Source organism: Balearica regulorum, chromosome 4 (assembly GCF_011004875.1).
Source record: "Balearica regulorum gibbericeps isolate bBalReg1 chromosome 4, bBalReg1.pri, whole genome shotgun sequence".
In the NCBI taxonomy this organism is placed as follows: Eukaryota; Metazoa; Chordata; class Aves; order Gruiformes; family Gruidae; genus Balearica; species Balearica regulorum.
In genome coordinates, this window is record NC_046187.1 from 75,678,373 (window position 1) to 75,701,946 (window position 23,574).

Below are 23,574 nucleotides of genomic sequence, written 5' to 3' on the forward strand. Positions count from 1 at the left end.
TGTGCAGGCATATTCAACACAGTATACGCTACCACAGAGAACAATGTTTTATCACAAGCCATAAAACTGGTGGCAAAACAATCTAATCCTACATCAACATAATTTGACAATCTGACAGTAAATAGAGCATCTCCAAAAACCCATCAGCATCTATGTTAATCAACTGATTATTTTTAAGTTACTGAGTAGAGCAAACTGGTGAGGGACCAAGTGCTCTGAAAAACGTACTTTCGGTGTATTCAGGATGTCCTCCCAACGCACATGTTCTGAAATCTTCCAAAATTTCACTAATACCAAATGAAATTAAAGTACTTTGCTTCCAGTTTAAATACCAGGAGAAAATAATTACAGCATTTTAATATATTAACTAAAAGCCCATCTGTATAAAACTTCGCACAGGAAATATTGTTAAATTAAATATAATTATTATACTTACAAAAAAACATAGACTAGAAATTTATTGCTAGTACAAAAATTAACGTGTTTCACGGAAGAGAAGTTAGATTAATATTATTGCTATGTACACAAACAGTGCCAGAGACAAGAATCTGAATTTGCTCACTATCCACAACTGGCTTTCAAGGACATGTAGGTACATGGGACTTCGGAAAGATGAGGTCCACAACTTTCTTCAGAGTTATGCTTTCTGATCTGATGTCATTTTATTGCCTTTTAGTATAATAGCCAGAATCAGTCTGCTGCTCCTACATTCCTACATTATCATTCATTAGAACTTCTCTCCATAAAAAGCCCCCACAAAACTAAAACTAAATATTAAAAACCCCAACCACCCTAATCTTGCTTTCCCACATGAGCATTTTGAAAATTTAAAACTACAACTACATTCATATCTTAGCCCATAACAAAAAACAACGTGGGAATGTCCACCATGTGGAGAGTCCATGACTATGAGCAATGTTTCCAGGCAAACCTTTGATCAATTTGCTAACAAGCTTTCATTCCCAGAGAAAGCATTTTTCCTGTACTGTAGATTGAGTAACACTACTTGGTGCGCACAGTCATACCTACTACTCTACTAGTAATGAAATGAAAATGAAAACCAAAACCTGCTTGCAGATCTGCACAGTCCAGTTTCTTTGCAATGCACTGACTTCCAGTCACAAGAGCATATATTTATAGCTTTTTTTTTAAAAAAAAAAGAATGCTGCTTTCAGCAGCAATTTAGCTTGCTACTAGATCATACTACTTTCTCAAAGTGATTTTCTTCTTAACTTATACACATTCACCCAACTGCTGACTGAAAAGCTGCTCTAGGAAAACCAACAACTCTACCTCTCCCTCAATTAAATAGTCAACACTAGACTTCATAAGGGTTATCATCATTGTAAACTATTAAGGTTACGGTATCTGTAATTAATTACTGAAGGATCATAAAGTAAATGGAAATTTTAGCTTAATCATAGATTCTATTATTGCTAAATAGAAGATTTACACAAACTAGTGCTTTATAGAACCTGCAATTCTCAGGTCATTCTTATAAAAAAGGGAGGGGCAGATTTTGTATTAATGCCACTTCTTTAATTGGGATAGCTGAACTTTACTGCAAATCAATAGTTAGAAACATTTATCTGGGTCTTAAGGAATGGAAATGACAAGAGATCTGATTCAGGTCTAAGTCTCCTACCAGCTAAATCCTTTTACAGTGTGCCCTGGTCCCAAACATGCCTCATGATAAAGCAGGATTCTAACCCAATACATTAATGCATCAATGATTTTAATATCAATCATGAACACCAAAGCACTTACTATTCAGTTGTTGCCACAACAGTTCCTTTTCCTTCATCTCCACTCCCACATTCCTCCTCCACCCCCAAAAAATATTAGCACAAAACGAAAAGAATATAAATATTTAAGGGGGAAACACAACGCTCAAGTTGCAAGAAATGAAAAACTTGAGAAGCATATGCCTATCTTTTCACGTTATGCAGGAAAAGGAGTCATACACTAAGAACTTGATCGACAAAGATAGTAGTCCTGTGGAAAATAACTCTTGTACACTGTTAGACAACTCAGGCTAGCATTGTGTGCACCACGTACATCTGAAAACATCAACAACAACAACAAAAATCTGCTTTCCTTCAGACAATTTAAAACATTAAATAAATGGATCTCTTTCCAAGTTGTATTTACATAGTTATCCACAAAAATGTGCAAAGTAAAATCCGACATCAAAATAAATCTGAAAGTCCAACAAATGGAACTTGACATTAAAAAAGGCAGCAGGGATTCCACGTCCATTCTATATACATTTTAAAGAACTCCTTAAGACAGTGAAAACGTTGTTCCAGCTGAACCTCTGGAAATTTAACAAATCCAAACCATGCTGCACTTCAATCACTGGCTGTCTTTGCTGCAGAATTCACAATGTATCCCACCAGTAAGGTCTTTGACAACTTTTTCTTTGATCAGTTTTTGCAGGAATTTTGTTTCACTCGTCACATTGTGCATAGTTTGTCCGTTCATGGCAGCCATGCAGAGGTTGTTGTAATAGTGCAAAGGTGTGCTGGGCTGATCGAGGTCATATCCAAATCCTGCTAAGCTCACTTCATCACATAAATGCGTGGCCAGAACAACTGCTGTGACCCCAATTGTAGGTACATTCTGAAGAGGGAGGAAAAAGAAGCCTGCTGAATTCAAGTATATTCTCCTTTGCCGGTTTTATAAACACTTTACAAAATTCAATGGCTTTGTCTATTTCCTCTCCTCATTTAAAACTTTTATCAATTAATCAATTAAAACTAAAATCAACTACAACTAAAACTAAAAATAAATTAAATGATCAAGTAAAAATAAAACCTTCAGGGCCAAATACTAATACAACTTGAGTTGTTGGTTGTCAACTCTAAATTTCTTTCTGTGAAGGCAAGATGCCCTATTACTATGTAGTTAAACTACAAGCAAACCCTTGCTCCAAACACTCAAAAAACTCCTGACACGCAGTTAAACTGGACATTTTGTGATGTATGCTTACTTCAGTCTTGAGCAACAGGCTCTAACACTGTTCTTCATAATATAACTTTTCTTCACTGAATAACCCATGAACAAGACAAGCATACTACAATACAACTAGAAGATAGGTAGCTTGGTATGTTATGTTATTTTCATAAATAAATGTGAAAAGATCCTTCAAACATTTGTGCAATAACACTACCATTACATTTTTTCCACACAAAACATAAAAAGATGATGGTTATTCAGTATTTTTTCATAGTTTAAGAGAACAAGTGACATCCAATTTCTGGAACAAATAATTACAATAACAAAAAATGCAGTGTCTAATTAAACTGAGCAATTCATCACTCCATACTATTGCTGGAGCTAAGGACAGAGGGAGGATATACCCATCAGTTGCTATGAGCACATTAGCATACACAGCAGTTCCAACAGGTGGAAGGTTGTTTTACACTGGCCTGGTTTCCATACTCTGTGCCTTCCCTGCAACTAGAGACACATCTGTCTGTAGGCGATTGCTGGTTTGACTTAACAGGGCTGCTCTTAACACACTTAACGTACATCAAATGAGTGTTTTGAATATTTAACACCAGCCACAGTGACGTGCGAGTGAACACACTTTCTGGAATGGATTTGTGTCTCTCTGCATCTGAAGTCTTTGTAAAACAGGCCATTTCCTGTCAGCCTACACCAGCATAATATCTCATCTAAAAAGGCGAGCTGAATCCTACTTTGATTTTACACAAGAAAATACAAGAGTCCTTCGAGAGCACATTAATTTCCCCATTACTTGAGACCAGCTCTGAAATTGCACAGAGAAACTATATTGAAGGAAAAGCCCAAAACTTTTTTCAGTTTCTTGTTTTACTTTGTATTTTATAGTCTCCTCCTCCTAAAAGGAAGCTTCTTACCTTATCCCAGCCCCAGAATTTTGATCGAGGTTCAGGGAACTGCAGAATGTCCAAAGCTGTCTCTTTGATGATGACTGGATTCAGAATCCGAAACTGCTTTGATGTAAGAGGAATTTTCTCAGCAACCTCCTTCCAAAAGAAGAGTCGCACCCACAGAGGCTAAGAGAAAGAAAAAAAATAGTTCAGCAAAGGCAAACTCTGAGACTGCAAAGTATATGGCAGACAGTACACAAGTTGTAGAATTCATCAGTGATGCTGAGAAATTCAGGAAACAGTTTATAGCTAACGTGGATTCAGAAATACCAGTGTACACCTCAAGTGACTGATCCAAAACAGGAAAAACCTTCTAAGTATTTAGAATTCCAGAGAGGATAGCAGAGGGAAGTTGTTTATTCTGAATACGTGACTGCACTTTGTGTTTAATCAGTCAACATATCCACCAGAATCCACAAGGTTCTTTGGACCTTCCCCAGCACAACTGAGCAGGCAGCACTATTTAAAGAAATGGGAAAGGGAACCACAGTTTTCCACAAACATTATCCAGGCATTCTGAAGCAAGCACTGGACTTAAAACAATTTTACTCAGGCTTTGAAGTGAACAGCTGTTGTCTGACAGCATCCACCTAGTGATAAATGTAACACTTCAAAAGAGGATTTACACAAGATTCAGCAAGCTAGATTCTGATCTCATGCCACTTGCAGTCCATTAGCATGCTAATGGAAAACACAACACTAAATCAGGCTCATTTTACAAATCTTTCCATATAATGCATAACACTAAGGAAATGATAAAACTTACATAGCTGCAACATAGACCTATATTTTTTTAAACAGGCTTATTGCTACCCTAACCTACAACTCTACAGCAGCTTAAACTGATCAAATCTAGGTTGCCATGGTCATGGGCTCTGAACAAGTTTAGTAAGTACCAATGCCTGCATAGAGCTGATCCAACCAGAAGCCTAGTGTTTGAAAGGAGATGTTTTCAGTTCACAGAATCACTAGGTAGTTGAGGTTGGAGGGGACGTCTGGAGGCCAAGTGGTCCACAACCCTGCTCAAGCGGGGACACCTGAGCTGGTTGCCTAGGACCACGTCCAGATGACTTTTGAGTATCGCCAAGGATGGAGACTCCACAACCTCCCTGGGCAACCTGTGCCAGTCTCTGTCACCCTCACAGACTAAAAATGTTTCCTGATGTTCAGAGGGACCCTCCTGTGTTTCAGTTTGTGCCCATTGCCTCTGGTCCTGTCGCTGTGCACCACTGAAAAGAGCCTGGCTCCTTCCTCTTTGCACCCTCCTCTCAGGTATTTATGTACATTAGTAAGATTTCCTGCTGAGCCTTCTCTTTTCCAGGCTAAACAGTCCCATCTCCCTCGGCCTTTCCTTGCAGGAGAGATGCTCCAGTCCCTTAAGCATCTTCGTGGCCCTTCAGCGGAGTCTGTGCAGTATGCCCATTCCCAGATCAGTTCCCCAAACTGGCTCTCTGCACCACCAAAAACACCAGAGCAAGGAAGAAATTATCTGCCTGCAGAAACTATCTGCCTGCAAACTGAAAGAGGTGAAAACTACCAATTTAAAGAGAGTTTGGAAACATGGAACCCTGCTATCAGTTCCTTAGGAATCTCCGCACTTCTTTAAATATTCAGTAAGAAATAAATGACCTCTTAATTTTGGAACCACAGACAAATATGACCTAACAACTGCAATGCTTCAGTTACACATTAACCGCAGGTATGCCTACTGTAGCAGCTGTTAAAAAAACCAAATGGACTGGCATCCAGAAATCTCATTTCTGTTTCAGACTCTGCAGATTTGAACAAACCACTTAAACCTAACGTGAAATGAATTCCACTGTAGCTTGGTACAAACCACCAATATTTGCAGGAAAAAAAAGTGTTACTGTCAGCATGGGGCTTCAACATGAATGCTGGTACCTACTGTCACTAGGGAGACATAGCTAAAACCCCACAAAGTTAAACAAAAGATCCTCAGTCTAATAAAACAGAAAGTAACATATCAGCAGCTTCTTAAGCATTAGAAAACACAAAAGTTACAGGTACATAACACTGTCACATTACATACCAAGGTTTCATTTTTTACTATTGCTTCAAGCCAATTGAAATCAACACTTTTAAACAAAACAGCCACAAACAAGCTAGCAGGAGGATACTCGTGTTCAGAAAGAGGGGCTCCTTCCGGGTAAGTCATCCGTATAGTAGTTTTGTTACCAACATGATCTGTGTATCCTTGCACTGGTGCATCATTTAACCTAACAAAAAAAAAAAAAACCACAACAGAGAGAAACTGCATTTAATAAACACAGGTTACAATCTCAAAGCATCAGACACTAAGCAAAGAACTTGTATTTGGCCCACAGATTTTTAACACAGCAGAGTACAGCATTTGCTCAGTACCTCCATGTTCCTCACCTCACACTCATCCATCCCTTATTTTTGAGAGGAAGCCAATTCTATTTCTGGATTAACTGGCACAAGTGCAAAACTTCAAAGAGAAGCCTGAATAGAAAAGTAACTTAAAACAGCACTGCAGAATTTCATATTGATTGCCTTGTGCCAACTCAGAGAGGCTTAAAAGCAGAAGGGAAAAGACAAGACACAGGAAGTTGCCTGCATTTTTTTTTTTTTTATATCTATATATACACACATGCACATACACACAAGGGTATTACATATAGAAAGGCATTCAAATTATCCCTTCAATACAACGTGATGCATCCTGTTGGTTTACATCACTTCAACTCACCGAAAATTTCAGATGCTAGCACACTGCTGACAAGAACAGCATCATGCAGCTCCATCAGTTCTGCAGAACAGTGTAAGTCCCACAAACTTTGCTATATCAACAGAAAAGTCACCTTTGCACTGCCAGCCCCAATTTCAGAGAACAGTGAACGCAAATTCTTTGCCGCTCCACATGCTAACAGGTTTGTTTACCTTGGTATAAGAGATATCAACTCACTGTATCAAGTCTTCCCTTTTTAACAGATCAAGTCTTAGTTTACAAAGCAATTTGGGAAAATGCCTCTATTAAATTTATGTGTGACTTTACATGATTCAAAATACAAAGGAGAGTTCAAACAGTAATGTTCAGAAGGCACAAATACAAATACAGAGCATGTATTCATTTAATTCAGACATAAGAAAACATGGGTAATCACAGAAAGCATGTACTGATCTTGTAAAGATAAGGAAAGATAAGCGTGCTATACAGTGTGTAAGCAAACCCTATACTGAAACACCAACTAACTTTTATTGTGTTCAAAATAGCTGTTAAAAAAATCCTTCAAATAAGCATCCCAGCTAACCATGGGGGAAAAGGCAGAGGTGAGTCTTAAAGCCTACCTCTAAAAGCTTAAACATATGAATGGATAAAACCAGGATTGTCTACTTGTCTATGATTTCACTTGTTTCTATCTCATTTCTGCCCATGGTTTTTTTCCTATCTGAAGTCCAAAAATAATTACGCTGAATTCCTGTCTTGTGAACACAAGAATTTATTTTGCTCCTAAGACTTCAAATTCCATCAAGTCACAGGTAAATTTCTCAAAAGCATTTTCAGAAATAGTTTGAGAGTTACATAAATGTTGGAGATACTTTCCCCTTAAAAAACCAAAGTCAGCTCATGAGATAAAGTTGAAGTAGTTGGAATCCTTAAATGGAAAATACATACCTTATAACAATATCAAACTGATTCAATAAGTGACCCAGCTCTGATCCATGAAGAATTCCACCACTACCAACAACAACACAACGCTTACAGTGTTTCAACTTTAAATCTTCTGGTAAATCATGCTCAGGTAAGAGTTCAAGGAGATTTTTAAGCTTATCAACAAACTTGTGAAATCCAAAAGGAGGTTCATATTTAAATAAGCCTTCATCTTCATTTACATTTTTTCTTACAAAGGGAGATAGGTCCATGCTATATTTCTCTGCAAATAACTTCCCCATTTCTTTCTTCACATAAGAAGGCCGGCACTGTTCCTGCAATGCGGCGCTGGCATACTGTTGTGCTCTCTAGAACAAAACATACATGATTTCAGTCAGGAAAGCCAGCTTTGGGAACATACAAAGCCCTCTTAATGCAACCCACCAACTGACCACTGGCAGTTTAGCAAGCACAGGGGTTTATAAAGAAAGCACAAACGGGGAAACACAACACATTTTAAAGCATTCACTCAAATGCAGATACTAACCAGTGCAGGGTGAAAATCTACAAAGGAATGTCTCTCCATCCAATCAGTTAAATCTGGATAGTAGCTTTTCTAGAATAAATTAGGTTACTAGAAGAGGTGAGCTGTTTGGGAACATTTGTACTGTTACTTACAAACATAGATTAAAAAATCTAGATGTACTTCTACCCACCTAATTCAGCAGCAAGCCAGCAAGTGGAGTTCTACTCCACTGCTCAAATGCGTGACCCGAGTTCTGGCTGTGGTAGGATTTTACCAGACACACATCCACTGGGTAAAAGTTGTGTGAAATGGCAGCCTGGACTTGCTTACTAATCGAAATGAAGCAGTACTTCTGGAAGAAGTGGTATTGCTAATGACTAAAACACAACTTTAAAAAGAATGCAAGATAGAAGTGTTTCAAGTCTTCTTTCAAAGACTAGTCACCAAAATAAAAGACTACAGTTCTGTATTGCATAAAAAGATTAAGCTGTCAGATAAAACTACACATTGATTCGTCTCGTTAAAAAAACCAAACCAAAAAACTATTCATGTATGTTTTTTAGAAATCTGTAGTGGCAAGCCACTATCTGATGTATGGAAGAAAAAATAGCAAAGGTACTATTTTTCTCAGTTAAGATAAAATCTTTTTGCATGTTCTCTTTCCTGATACATCTCTGCTGGTCTTTCCTGCACTGTAATAAAAAAACCCACAAGCAAACACAAGGGTCAGAGTCAAGATTCAAACCTAGTGCTATCTCAGTTCCCCTCCTGTACTGTTAAGGAAAGGGAAGTGTCCATCCGGGTACACAAGGAAGTTGTGCTGCTTTTATTTATTTATTTTTAAACAGGATTGTTCTATAGAACTGCCTCTGCCACCGTTACAAAGGTGTCTGCAAGTCTAGGCATAAATATCACACTTCTTCCCGGGCAAAGCACGACTGAGCAACTCCATGCTGTACTTTGCCAGCAAGAGTCAGAACATCTTTGGAAAAGGCTCGTTTTTAAGGCCGACAGTTGTGCCTCCTATCAGTAACAATTAATGCCAATCACTGGACAACTGACCCAAACAGTTTGCGATTGGCTACTACCTAACTAGACAAAGAGCAATGCTATTGCCTCACCATTCATGGAACATAAACTAAATTAATCATGAGACAGCAATAAACACAGTCCATGCAGTTCTTAGGTTTGCTTGGGTTAAGGTGGTGGTTTTTGGAAGCAAGAATATGTTACTGAGAAAAGAAATAAGTGAAATGAGAAGAAAAGGGGATGCAAAAAAGCTCAGAAGGGGAAAAACGTGCACTGAAGAAGGTGGGAGGTGGGGGAGAAGGCATATGCAGCGATGTCAAGATGAGACCACCTTAAATCAGGGCTTCTGCTATAAATTGTGTCTTAGCATTGAGACATCCAAAGACAGAAACGTAACAACTCTAAGCCAGGGTAAGTACTGTTAAAAAGAGCAAACAGGTTAAGTAGCAAAGGCAGAGAAATGTCAGCAAGAATTAAGAGAATGCTTTATTGGTGTCTCCTACATCAGCTTAAAAGCCACAAGCAAACCTGTAGCTGAACTAAGTAGCTGCTGCCTTAAAGAAGTGAACCAAGAGCTGCACCCTCCTGAACATTTGCCCTGTGATTCCAAAAACATCTGAGCAGCTACAACACAAAGCAGACTAGGAAACTGGCTTAGGTAAAAATGAACCTGTGGTTTAATGAGTTGGGCTTAGTGCCTTTTTTTTTTTTAAAAAAAATGGTTTTGCATCAATCACCAGTGTCATCTGCACTGACACAATAGTATGATGATATGTTGTACCAGTTTCAAATGTTATTCTTAAGTCACAGTTATCTCATTTTACCACTAAAAATCCAATTTCTCTATGCACTTCTGTTGTCACTCCTCAAGATCAACAACCAGAAGTTCGCATGAAATGAAACAAAATATATTTTCCCCTCACAAGATAATTTCAACATTCTAGTTTTTTGTTATAGAACCTTATAACTCTCATATTGTCAATAACTTTTTTTAAGCCAAGTGAAGAAAATGCCTAAAAATACCAACCCTTACACGATTGAGGTCCACATATGGCATTTTTGTTCTGTCACATTCTTCAGGGCCAAAATGTAATTTGAGGATATAAAGGAAGCATCCTCCAACCACAAACAGTGCAAGAAGTCTGAAAACAAACAGGAGGGTATAGGGGTATGAGAGAGGGAAAAAAAATAATCATCTTTTTTCCAGCAATCTATCAACTGTTAAATGAGTATTTTTAAACAAATTTAAGACAGCTGAAGAATTTCAGGTGAATACTTGCATTTGATTAAAAGAAAAGAAAAGCTATTGCTTTGTTCACTGCAAGTCTTTCACAACTCGTCAGAGCTATCTGCAGGAAAGTATGAACATATATAGATGCTTTGATAAGGAAAATGTTGCATATTGACACTCTGATTTAAGCAGTTCTATGCCTGCCTCATATTTTAAACGCATCTCTGATGGGCCAAACAGAAACCAAAAGTGACTTTTGTTTTCCTACTTTAAAGGGCAACTCTATTTTGAAATATGTATTTTCAAGCAAGTTAAAAAAAAAGGATGGAAGTTCAAATTCCGAGATTTTGGGCCAACGGCCACCACTCACAAGCAAAACTTTCAACTCACTACCAGGCCAGAATGTAGAATTTAGATGTTGAGTTTTATATTGAGAAGCCTAATTTAGTTATGTACATCCCCAAAAACACACAGAAGAAAAACAAAACAAAACCCCCACCCTCTAAAATTCAGTAATATAGACTATCCATATTTTTATCTACTCATTTCTCATTCCTAAGGAATCTCACTATTGATCTCCAAATATTCACTCGGCTCATTTCATGTCTAAACCGGTTTGCAAAAACTACATCATTATTTGGTTAGAGCTGTGGTTGTTGCTCAAGTGCATAGTCTGAGCTTTATTATTGATTTTCCTTTCCTATGGTTTCCTAAGGACTGGATGTTTGTTTAAATGTCTTTAAAAAATATACAACCTACTAAGTGTTCAGTGCTTCTTGAAACTCTTTCAGATGAAGTTGATACAGACTTCCAAGATTTATTTTTTTTTTAAAAAGCCTTGTAACATACGGGCTAACAGACACAATCCTGGCACTTATTTGCAGTACATACTGAAAGTTAAGGCAGCCACTGGAAAAGCAGCACTATTCCTGCATCTGATTTAACTAAATTAAATTTTGCACTGATGTGGGGTCTCCAACCTAACTAGCACGTTAGGCTGCAACCCCTGGAAATCAGCTGACTGGCAGAAACACGGGATTCACAGAGAGATGAATGAGGCTGGTTTTCCTCCACAGATGTTTATCAAGTATATCTAGATTCATATAGGGCTGCACCATTCAGATGCTCAAAACACCAGCAGATATAACAGTTTGGCCTTGGGGTTTTTAAGCTTTAAGAGCTAATAATTGACATGGCAGAGAGGCATAACAGTAGTGAGCTTTTTTGGTTTAAAATATGGTTCTGGATGTACACTAGCACACATTCATTAATTCCAATTTGATGTTAAGAGTAGAAACAATGAAGTAATGAAGATTTTTGTGATGTAGCATTCCAGAACTCTTCATAAAAACTTAACTATGAGGGGACACCTCCCCGAAATACCCACTAAGCACCCACTGCCCTTCAATTTCTTCAATTACCAGACTGTACAAAAGCCTCAACATTGTAACTTGTCTGGATACCAAAAAAAAGATTGGAAATACTTGCAAGTAAAGTACTAGGATCTCACATTGGCTTGGGAAAATAGGTACTACTACGAGTGAACCTAGGCTCCAAGTGTTTTAGGTGCCCCAGGGAAAGCTGTGTGCCTAATTCTCCATTCAGTTCCTGCAGCAATCTCATCCCTTGATTTTTGCATCCTTTTAGTAACTGCCCCAGCTAGAGGGAGAGACACTGACCTCTATATTGGCATGACAATGACACTTACTTGCGAGTACCTTTTAAAAACCTGCTTGGTCTTCTCATCTTTATGTGCAGCCACCTTACACCATTGCACAGGAGGTGAACAATCACTTTTCAGCTTCCCAGAGTTATTGTCACTCAGCATTGCTGTAAACAGGGGAAAAAAAAACAAAACCCAAACATTTTATCACAATTTTTTATGAATCAAAAAAGTTCACAGGACATCCAATGACTGTTAACTTATTCTGCTTCCCAGAGAAGACTGTGATTCTTGGTTATTGTGTCAGGAATATTGAATTGCTCCTGATCTCCTCGTGATCAAGAATATACTCATTTCAGATGCACTGCCAGGACATGATTCTAAAAATATGTATGTGTTGCCATGTATAGGTCTGTATATTCTTCATAAGCCTGAAGTCTAATAACTGCAACTACATCAGTTACTATCAAACGTTATTGTTTGATCTTGGTCAAACACCATTTTGTTTGAGGAATTATTAGATTCCGGACAGGAAAAAAAACAATCTACATCTCCCAGCATGCAGAACCTGCACAAACCATCCCATCCTCAAAACTGGAGTCCACATCTCAAATCAACTCCCTGATTTCCCTGAAGTTAAGCAAACTTGTCTCATCTTCAGTCTGACTCTACTGCTGAGCTCTTCAGAAGACCCAGCAACATGGTCAGCAACTTCACCAGCAAGCACCAAAGAGGGCAGGCAGGAAATTTTGCTTGGCAGTCAGCAGGACCAGGAGGCTGCCAGCACAAGGACAGTTTCTGTGCACAGCAGCAGCTCCCCTCCAACAAACGTTGTGAACCCAGCAGGAACACACAGTGCTACCTCACAGGTGGGCAAGTCACTGATCATAAGCTAACAAGAAGCAAATCTCAGTGCTTACTGTTTGGAAGCTCCCATGAGTTTCTATCAACATGCTTATCATAGAATCATTAGAATGGTTTGGGTTGGAAGGGACCTCAAAGATCATCTAGGTCCAACCCCCCTGCCAAGGGCAGGGACACCCTCCACTAGACCACGTTGCCCAAAGCCCCATCCAACCTGGCCTTGAACACTTCTAGGGATGGGGGCATCCACAACCTCTCTGGGCAACCTGTGCCAGTGCCTCACCACTCTAACAGTAAAGAATTTCTTTCTAACATCTAATCTAAATCGACCTTCCTCCAGCTTGAACCCATTACCCCTTGTCCTGTCACTACACTCCCTCATAACCAGTCCCTCACCATCTTTCCTGTAGGCCCACTTCAGAAACTGGTAAGCCACAATTAGATCTCCCCGGAGCCGCCTTTTCTCCAGGCTGAACAACCCCAACTCTCTCAGCCTGTCCTCATAGGAGAGGTGCTCCAGCCCTCCAATCCTCTTTGTGGCCCTCCTCTGGACTCTCTCCAACAGCTCCATGTCTCTCCTGTACTGGGGACCCCCAGAGCTGGACGCAGTACTCCAGGTGGGGTCTCACAAGAGCGGAGTAGAGGGGCAGGATCACCTCCCTCGACCTGCTGGTCACAATTCTGATTTTCAAGAGGAAAATGCAGGCTGCCACATCAACTTCTCACAGGCTGCTGCCACTAACCAAAGATGTGAGCCAAAACGGAAACACCATGCAAAGTCTACCCACGTGAGCCCGCTGGTTTTGCCCTGAAAGAAGAAGGGATACGGGCAAGGGTTTTTCCTGCCTCGACAATCTCCAGAAGCAGCACTCCCTCTGATCAGCCAACCATGGAAGGGTGCAGTCTGATCCTCCACAATGGAGGATTTACAGCCCTACTAGTTCCCTTTGATCTCAGTGCTTAACCTTCTCTGCTCTCTACTGCAATGATGTTCACACTCTTCTGTTCTCCTGCCAGAAGCTCTGTCACAAGGACTTTTTGAGAAAAAAAAAAAAAAAAGGTAGGGCTAAGGAAAGGCTTTTATCTAGGGACAATTTTCCACATTCTCTTTTATTTTATATAGCTGTATGACCCACTTGAACTAGCCTGTATTGCCACTTGAAAACACTGGGGTTTTGAACAAACAACTGACCTTCTTAAACACCAGAATGAAAGTGATGAGACAGAAGCGTCCCCTCTAGATCTCAAACCCAGCCCACTGGAATTTCAGGGATATCTAATCCAGAGGATGACTCAAAAGTCTCTCTCTCTTTGCACAGTCATACATCATTTCTCAGTAACAAATCTGACACAACAGTAGAAGGTCAAAAGCCACAAACCATTGTGAGACAAGGTGAGACAAGGAGAAATAAAGACCAACACCAGCATCTTAAGCCCTTTGAAGAGCAGACAACAGTTAAGTGATGCTTTCTAGAGTCACCTACAAGTGGTCATAACCCACGAAACAGAGCAAGGCAAAAAAACCCCCACCCTACCAGGTTTTACTGCCGGAAAACTTCACCATTTACACCACAACCACTGGTAACTTGGTTATTACAATACTACTAAGAACCTCAAATTACCCATCTATAGCTGTATGTATTAATTGCAGACTCTCTGAGCTGCACACCCATTCGGAGGCCTTTGTCACAAAGCAGCTTACTCTTAAACAATGCTTTTTCATCCATCTGATCAGACCCCAGCAGTCAGTCGCCAAAGAGCACAGCTCCGGTGCTGGCCCGACTCACAGTGGAGCGGCAGATCCAGGCGCACGAGGGGTTTTTCCTGACTTTCCAGAAGCAGGGAAACGCCAGAGATGTGGAAAAGAGCCGCCACGAGCCAGCTGCTCTCGCGGGAACTGTTGACGAGACCTGGGCATTGCCAAAGCAACGGCGCTCAACCCCGACACCTATAAGAAGCAGCCTAGGGAGTGCGGCGAACAGAGTGGGCAAACAGAGCGTGGAGCATCAGCCAGGGCGTGGTGTGGCAGTTTGCGTGGCAGTTCGTGCGGGCAGGGCCTAGTCAGTCTACCTGCTCAGGAGGAGAGTTCACTGGTGGTCATCACTCTCTCACAGGAGTTCAGCCATGGCACCCACCAGGCAGAAAGCCCTAAGCTCTGTGCTCGCCAGAAGGGATGTAGCAACACAGACAGAGCTGCCATGGAAGCACACAGCCACCCAGATCTCAGGCTGCAGGGAGTGTCTGAGCTTGGCACTGGCAGGGGAAGGCAGTAGTGAGATGAGCTGCCTGAGGTGTGACCAAGTGGACGATCTGCTCAGCCTGGTGGCAGAACTCCGTGAAGAAGTGGAGAGGTTACGGAGCATCAGAGAGGCTGAGAGATAGACTGGTGGAGCCAAGCTCTGCCCTCCCTGAGGCAGAAACAGGAACAGCTAACAGACCAAAGCCAAAGTGAAGGGGACCCTGTATCCTCCCCTTGCCAGGCAGAAGGCAGCAGCCTCAAAGAGGGGAGTGAATGGAAATGGAAACAAGTCCACGCACGTTGCGGCAGGCGAACCTTCTCCTCACCCACCTCGTCTTCCCACATACCCCTGTGCAACAGATAGGAGGCTCCGGCTGTAGAAGGCCACTTGAGCGAGGATATGGATGGCAGTCAAGCTACTCCAGAGGTAGCACCTAGGCCCAAAAGGCCCATGCCTCGGGTTGTGACCACCCCAAGAAAGAAGAAAAGGAGAGTTATAGTCGTAGGGGACTCCCTTATGAAGGGTACAGAGGACCCGATATGCAGGGCAGACCCTCCTCTCAGAGAAGTCTGCTGCCTCCCCAGGGCCCATGTCAAGGACATCGCTAGGAAACTCCCCAGCCCGGTATGGTCCTCTGACTATTACCCACTGCTGCTCCTCCATGTGGGTGGGGACAAAGCAGAGACACGCACCATGAAGGCAATCAAAAGGGACTTCAGGCTCTTATGGCAGTCACTGAAGGATTCGGGGGCACAGGTAATATTCTCATCCCTCCTTCCAGTTGAGGGCAGCAATGGTGGGTGGAACAGGCGGACGCAGTCCATAAATGCATGGCTCCGTGGCTGGTGGCAACACCACAACTTTGGGTTCTTTGACAATGGGGCAGCCCACATCGCACCAGGCCTGATGAACCCTGATGGGATTAATCTCTCTCAAAGGGGGAAGAGGATCTGAGCCGCACTAGTTCCTGGGCAAATCAACAGAGCTTTAAACTAGGCTCGAAGGGGGAGGGGGATAACATTGGGCTTGCCAGTGACATGTTGTGGGACAATGTACCCAGGTTGGAGGGACGGGATGCTGGCGAGGGACCTCAGCCTACTGCTCAGAGACGTGCTGGATGCACTACAGCACACTCGAAGCCTAGAGGAGACGAGCCAGGGGCCCCGGATGTAACAGGAACCAATGGGGTAACACTGGGAAGATACATCAAAAGAATCCCAGCCACCCCAGCCAATAAGTCAGCCTCATTGGGGGCACAACTGAAATGCCTCTATGCGAATGCACGGAGCATGGGGAACAAACAAGAGGAGCTGGAGACGTGCGCCTGCCTGCAAGGCAATGACGTTATTGGCATTTACGGAGACGTGGTGGGATAGCTCCTACGACTGGAGTGTTGGGATGGAAGGGTACAGGCTCTTTAGGAAGGACAGGCAGGGCAGGCGAGGAGGGGGCATCGCCCTCTACATCAATGACCAGCTGGAGTGCATGGAGCTCCACCTGGGGATGGAGGAGGAGCCCACTGAGAACCTGTGGGTCAGGATTAAAGGGAGGGCTGGGGCAGGGGACATCATAGTGGGGGTCTGCTACAGGCCACCTGACCAGGGGGACCAAGCAGATGAAGCCCTCTATAGGCAGATAGGAGCAGCCTCACACTCACAAGCCCTGGTCCTTGTGGGGGACTTCAACCACCCTGACATCTGCTGGAGGGACAACGCAGCTGAGCACAAGCAATCCAGGAAGTTCCTGGAATGTATCAATGACAACTTTCTCCTCCAAGTGATAGAGGAGCCCACGAGGAGAGGTGCCATGCTGGACCTTATTCTCACCAATAAGGAGGGCCTGGTAGGGGATGTCAAGCTCAAGGGCAGCCTTGGCTGCAGTGACCACAAAATGGTGGAATTCAGGATCCTCAGGGCAGTGAGGAGGGCATGCAGCAAGCTCACTACCCTGGACTTCAGGAGAGCAGACTCTGGCCTCTTCAGGGATCTGCTTGGTAGAATACCATGGGACAGAGCCCTGGAAGGAAGAGGGGCCCAAGACAGCTGGCTAATATTCAAGGGTCACCTCCTCCAAGCTCAGGAGTGATGCATCCCAACAAAGAGGAAGTCAAGCAAATCCCCCAGGAGGCCCCTGTGGATGAACAAGGAACTCCTGGGCAAAGTCAAACAAAAAAAGGAAGCCTCCAGAGGGTGGAAGCAAGGGCAGGTAACCTGGGAAGAATACGGAGAAATTGTCCGAGCAGCCAGGGAGCAGGTTAGGAAAGCCAAAGCCCTGATAGAAATTAGTCTGGCCAGGGATGTCAAGGATGACAAGAAAAGCTTCTATAGATATGTTAGTGATAAGAGGAGGATGAGGGAAAATGTGGGCCCCCTCCGGAATGAAACGGGTGACCTGGTTACCCAGGATGGGGAGAAGGCTGAGGTACTCAACGACTTCTTTGCCTCAATCTTCACTGGCAAATCCTTAAGCCACACTGCCCAGGTCACAGAAGGCAGGGACTGGGAGAATGCAGAACCGCCCACTGTAGGGGAAGATCAGGTTTGAGAATATCTAAGGAACCTGAAGGTGCACAAGTCCATGGGACCTGATGAGTTACATCCGTGGGTCTTGAGGGAACTGGCAGATGAAGTGGCCAGGCCACTTGCCATCATATTTGAGAAGTCCTGGCAGTCCGGTGAAGTTCCTGCCAACTGGAAGAGTGGAATTGTAACCCCCATTTTTAAGAAGGGTAAAAAGGAAGACCCAGGGAACTACAGGCCAGTCAGTCTCACCTCTGTGCCCGGCAAGATCATGGAGCAGATCCAACCTTGACAGGCTGGAGAGGTCGGCCCATGCGAACCACATGAAGTTCAACAAAAGGGCAGGTGCAAGGTCCTGCACGTGGGTCGGCGCAATCCCAAGCACAACTATAGGCTGGGCAAGGAACGGATTGAAAGGAGCCCTGAGGAGAAGGACTTGGGGGTATTGATTGATGAGAAGCTCAACATGAGCTGGCAGTGTGCGCCTGCAGCCCAGAAAGCCAACCGTGTCCTGGGCTGCATCAAAAGAGGGGTGACCAGCAGGTCGAGGGAGGTGATCCTGCCCCTCTACTCCGCTCTTGTGAGACCCCACCTGGAGTACTGCGTCCAGCTCTGGGGGCCCAGTACAGGAGAGACATGGAGCTGTTGGAGAGAGTCCAGAGGAGGGTCACGAGGATGATCAGAGGGCTGGAGCACCTCTCCTATGAGGACAGGCTGAGAGAGCTGGGGTTGTTCAGCCTGGAGAAGAGGCGGCTCTGGGGAGATCTAATTGTGGCTTACCAGTTTCCGAAGGGGCCTACAGGAAAGATGGTGAGGGACTGTTTATCAGGGAGTGTAGTGGGAATGGGTTCAAGCTGAAGGAGGGTCGATTTAGATTAGATGTTAGAAAGAAATTCTTTACTGTTAGACTGGTGAGGTACTGGCACAGGTTGCCCAGAGAGGTTGTGGAGGCCCCATCCCTGGAAGTGTTTAAGACCAGGCTGGATGAGGCTTTGGGCAACGTGGTCTAGTGGAGGGTGTCCCTGCCCATGGCAGGGGGGTTGGACCTAGATGATCTTTAAGGTCCCTTCCAACCCAAACCATTCTATGATTCTGTGAAAGCACTGTACAGCCGAGGTTGGTACCATTATGTTCATCTTGGAACAGGGTAAACCAAAACCTGAGGGATATGACACCCCAAGGTCCCCCAGAATGCTAGCAGTTAAGATGGAAATCAAATCCAGCTCCAATCTCCCACACAATCTGCCAGGACACAAGATAACAGGTCACAGGGAACCTATCAAGCCTTACAAGTTCATAATTTTCTCAGAGCGTCTTTACTGGCTGCATCAACAGCACTGAATAAAAACAGCACTAAGGAGCAAAACTGGGTATTGACACCACCACCTGCAGTTACAAGTCCATTTTGCACTCAGCTAAGATTTGCAGTAAATCAGTCAAGTCCACATGGGTAAAGGCCTACTGTGCATTAGCAAAATTTGTTACAAGGACCATAACCTAGTGCCAGTTCTGGATCACCACTTTTTTTTTTTAACTGCTCTACCTTGAGAAGTCCAGTGCCGATCCAGCAGGACTTGCACAGTCACCTTATATTCCAGGATATGACACATACTTCTTGCCACACTACACAGACAAGACAACGAAGCACCCGTCGTCATTACCTGGGGCCCAGTACCTTCATACCAATATGTCCTGGAGATGTCAGGTATCCACAGAGATCACATTGCCAGCACGCCCAGGGAGCAGCCCCAGTTCATGGAGCCTGCCAGCACAGTCACATGTGGCATGTGAAAAGAATGGCAATTAAAGCATGCTGTAGAGGAGAGCATGAACAAGGCCTGCAGACTACATGGAAACTCCAGGATTGCTCCGCGTACTACAGAGAGTACCCACAGCGAGATCACCTCGGAGGAAACTGGCTCAGACTAGCACAACAAGGGGCACTCAGCATTGTTTGATGAAAGGGAAGAGGATCACTCCCTGACATGGATGGCTTACTGCATGGACACACTGAATGTCTAAGCTATAATGTACGACAAAACAATAATTACATCTGTCAGTTCCACAGACCTGTACATACAGGGCTGGGGAGATGCGTAACAATGGAACTTTTCTTTTTAAAAAAGAACAACGCTGAATAAAAAGTAGGAAACAAGCTTCAGCCTTTTTCACTACAGAACAATGCAAGTAATAATTGTCTCTCACGTAAACAACAGGAAGAGGCAACATGATCACAGTCTAATAGGAACCTAGATCAGAACAGATTCTGTACAAAACAATCAGTCAACACTAGGTATCAGAGGACCCTGTGACCAGGATGTCACTGCAACAATGTACAAAGTGACATCATGAGATCTGGCCATGGTACTGGTAAAATTCATGAAGGAATACACTCCAGATTCAGCACATAAATTTTCCAGCAGTTTGAATTAAATCCATAAAGTTTTACAGCTTGAATTACAAGGGTAAGGTTAAAGCCTCACTGCCTTTCCTTTGTTCAAAGCAGATTTTTACTTCTCTGCAAATTAGTCTTTCCTATTCTACGACTCAGTTTATGTTGTAATTTGACAGAAACACTTGCTTGTGAAAGACTGCTCAATGTATATAAAACTTTTTATTGCTTAAAGGCACTAACATACTCCTGGAATCATCCTGCAGCATGGAAGGATGACACAGTTGATCTCCTCTGCATTATAAATCGTCCGAGGGCTCTGCAAACAGCACGCTTTCAATCATTTCCTAGGGTGAGAATTTCCTATGACAGCATTGTACGCAGAGATCCTACAACAGATGCGCTTTTCATGAAGCCTTTCAAAACAAAGAAAAGAGAAGGCCACAAGAGTTCTGAAAGATGAAGAAAGAACTGAAGAGGTGAAGAGTGATGAAGACAGAAGGGGATTAACAAGGAATGCAAGACCACAATAAACAGGTGCTATCAGAAAGTCTTCCCTGCCTCTGTGCAAAATAAATTCCAGTCATCCCCAAACAGCTGTTTCACTCATCTCATCCTGGATGTGCAAAAAAGAACAAGGAAACACAGACGATTTAATTAATCATCTGAGCACAACCTTTCCAAGTCTAACTCTTAATATTTAGTATGCTCAAAGGTTTTGTTTGGTTGTTTTTTTAATAACTGAAATAATGTTATTTTTCATTTCATTTGCAACAGTTTACTTCAGGTTGACTTTGTCAGTTGTTTACTTCAGATGATTCCTTTCTTGATCAAGTCAATATATATAGGCAGACAGATGAACCCAAAATATATCTGTCCAGCACAGCATTTTTTAAAAATTACTCAGGGTTTGATCCTGCACTCTTACCTAAGTTACTAAGCACCTTCCACTGGCTGGAATGAAGTAAGTGCTCAGAAGAGCAAGGTACCCGAGAGCCCTGCTGTCCCACAGTCTTCCTGAGCTTCAAAAAAAACCTGTGAATTTACAGAGAGAACCATGACAGTTAAGAAACCAAGCACCAGAGACAAGCTGTGCCTATAGCTTCCAGATTTTGTTGTTTGCGTACAACCAGCACTGCCAAACACCACTACACCCTTTCAGAAAGGGGCAGTGCTACAGCTGTTTTGGGAGCCATAAATGCAAATGTGTCAATTTGCATACACAAAAGATGCCTCAGTAGTAATGCTGTATTACAATCACATTTTGCATTGACATTTCCATAGCTACTCACTGTGGTGTAATTAGTGAGGACTCAAGGGACTTAAATTTGCTTTTCATCTACTGAACTTAAGTGATCTTTGTAAAGCTGCTGCGAAAGCTAAATTGTCCATCAGCAAGAATACACTCCAAAGCTTTTTGTGGTGCTATTCTTTTCACCATAATTTACTTTTGTCTCATTGTTATTCTTAAGTAGACATTATTTCCACACTTGGAATATTTCAGAAGCATTTAATTTAAGTCTTCAGGATGGCTTTTATGTGGGAATGCTAAAAACTAAAAAGCAGCATGTGTCAAGTTGTACATGACCACTGCCACACCCTGAAAAATTGCATTTGGTTATGTACAGCATCTGGATTTACCCAAAGACGAGGACTCTCACCCCCACTGTTTGAGTGCCAACAGTGTTAGCAGGCATGGAGACAGGACCAGACCAGCCTGCATACGAGTGCAGAATGAGGCATATACCTACATCCCTCACCACCCTCTCATTAAGCCCCCAGAACCATAACCCCACACAGGGGATGTTTTGACTTATCTCCTTTGCCCTACCAATTCAAGCACGTTCCCATCTTAAAAGTTAAAAGGCAGAGAAGGTGTTTTCACATGGAATAAACTTGAGCAAGATACTCTTTGTTGAGATGATGTGTACATTATCAGCAATGGCTTGTGCATTAACTTACTGTTCCAAAGCTTTTTAAAACAACAAAAAAACCCACAGATATAATGCAAAACTTTACACAAGGAGATAGAAGAGTACATTTAAGAAAACTTAAACAGATTACGGATTTTTCCTGGGACACATTTGGGGAAAACATGACAAAAATTGACAACTACAACACTAATGTCTGTTATTACTTGCAAGAGTTGTACTGATAGAAAGATTACACATTTTAATCTACCATCATTATCAACCAAATAGATGAGATATTAATTTTCATTAATGTTTTCAAGACTGATATATTTGGATTAGTGTTATATTTAAGAACATGAAAAATATTTTGGTAAAATTTATAGGTAGGATTGTTTGCTTCTACAGTACTGAAACCCATAGAGATCAAAGGTGAGGGCCAAGATGTAAAAAAAAAAAATAATAATTAAGAAATGGTAAATTAGGTGGTAGATTTTGTGTGGGGTTTTGTGTTTGGTTTTTTTTTTTAAAGATATAAAAAAATGTTTGAGTCATCTGTTAAGCAGAGCCTCTCAAATGAAGTAACCTATATGAAAAATTTACTTACCTTCTTTTTTTTAACAATGTCATTAAAAAACGTGATTTAGAAATCAGTATAAAACTCTCCCAGTTCCCTCCCACATCCTCAAACCCTGTTCAACTCTCTTTAATGGGCAAAATAGTCTTGAATCTGGAATTTTTTCATAGCATCACAGAACGGTTTGGGTTGGAAGAGACCTTAAAGCCCACCTAGTTCCAACCCCCGTGCCATGGGCAGGGACACCCTCCACTAGACCAGGTTGCCCAAAGCCCCATCCAACCTGGCCTTGAACACTTCCAGGGATGGGGCCTCCACAGCTTCTCTGGGCAACCTGTGCCAGCATGTCACTACCCTCACAGTAAAGAATTTCTTCCTAACATCTCATCTAAATCTCCCCTCCCTCAGCTTAAGGCCATTCCCCCTTGTCCTATCACTCCATGCCCTTGTAAACAATCCCTTTAGGTACCAGAAGGCTGCTATTAGATCTCACCGGAGCCTTCTCTTCTCCAGGCTGAACAACCCCAACTCTCTCAGCCTGTCCTCATATCAGAGGGCTGGAGCACCTCTTCTCATCTTCGTGGCCTCCTCTGGACTCACTCCAACAGCTCCATGTCTTTCTTGTACTGGGGCCCCCAGAGCTGGACACAGTACTCCAGGTGGGGTCTCACCAGAGTGGAGTAGAGGGGGAGAATCACCTCCCTTGAGGTGACTATGTTTTAAGTAATATTATTTATTACCAATTAATACAACGTCTAATCACCAACTCCATATACTGAGAAAAACAATTTAACCCATGAGTAAACACACCTTTCCTTCCCCTTCCACAGGCTAAACTTAAGCCAAGCACTTCTCCCTTCCTTCTTTGTCTCAATTTCACTTATTTTTGCCACAGGTTACACATGGAGCCGGTCCCAACTCCTTGGGGAGGTGACGGGCAGTGCAGGGGCACTTGGGATGATGTGCATAATGGTTTCTGTCTGCAGCTCCTCTGTGATTCTCAATGTGTTTCGTCTGCTCCTCAGTGCTTCTCACCAGCTTACCTGCTCTGGCATAGGTGGCCCACTAGTCC

At 42.6% G+C, this 23,574-nt stretch overlaps 1 protein-coding gene across 9 annotated transcripts in view; it reads right to left on the bottom strand.

Annotated features, from left to right (window-relative positions):
• Positions 1-1,157: 1,157 nt before the first annotated feature.
• The window catches only part of ST3GAL5 (ST3 beta-galactoside alpha-2,3-sialyltransferase 5), a 28,128-nt gene continuing 5,711 nt past the window's right edge, over positions 1,158-23,574 (bottom strand). For 2 of the 9 annotated variants that reach the window (XM_075752742.1, XM_075752743.1), the window contains exons 2-7: positions 12,046-12,167; positions 10,134-10,248; positions 7,576-7,919; positions 5,968-6,154; positions 3,885-4,043; positions 1,158-2,622 (exon numbers count right to left, since the gene is read on the bottom strand). In XM_075752742.1, coding sequence (XP_075608857.1) covers positions 2,356-2,622; positions 3,885-4,043; positions 5,968-6,154; positions 7,576-7,919; positions 10,134-10,248; positions 12,046-12,083 — 1,110 coding nt within the window. In that variant the 5' untranslated portion in view covers positions 12,084-12,167 and the 3' untranslated portion in view covers positions 1,158-2,355. Of the gene's footprint in view, positions 2,623-3,884; positions 4,044-5,967; positions 6,155-7,575; positions 7,920-10,133; positions 10,249-12,045; positions 12,168-14,566; positions 14,606-23,574 lie in introns of those variants that run through there. The other 7 variants (XM_075752739.1, XM_075752737.1, XM_075752738.1 and 4 more) reach the window with 5 other exon arrangements.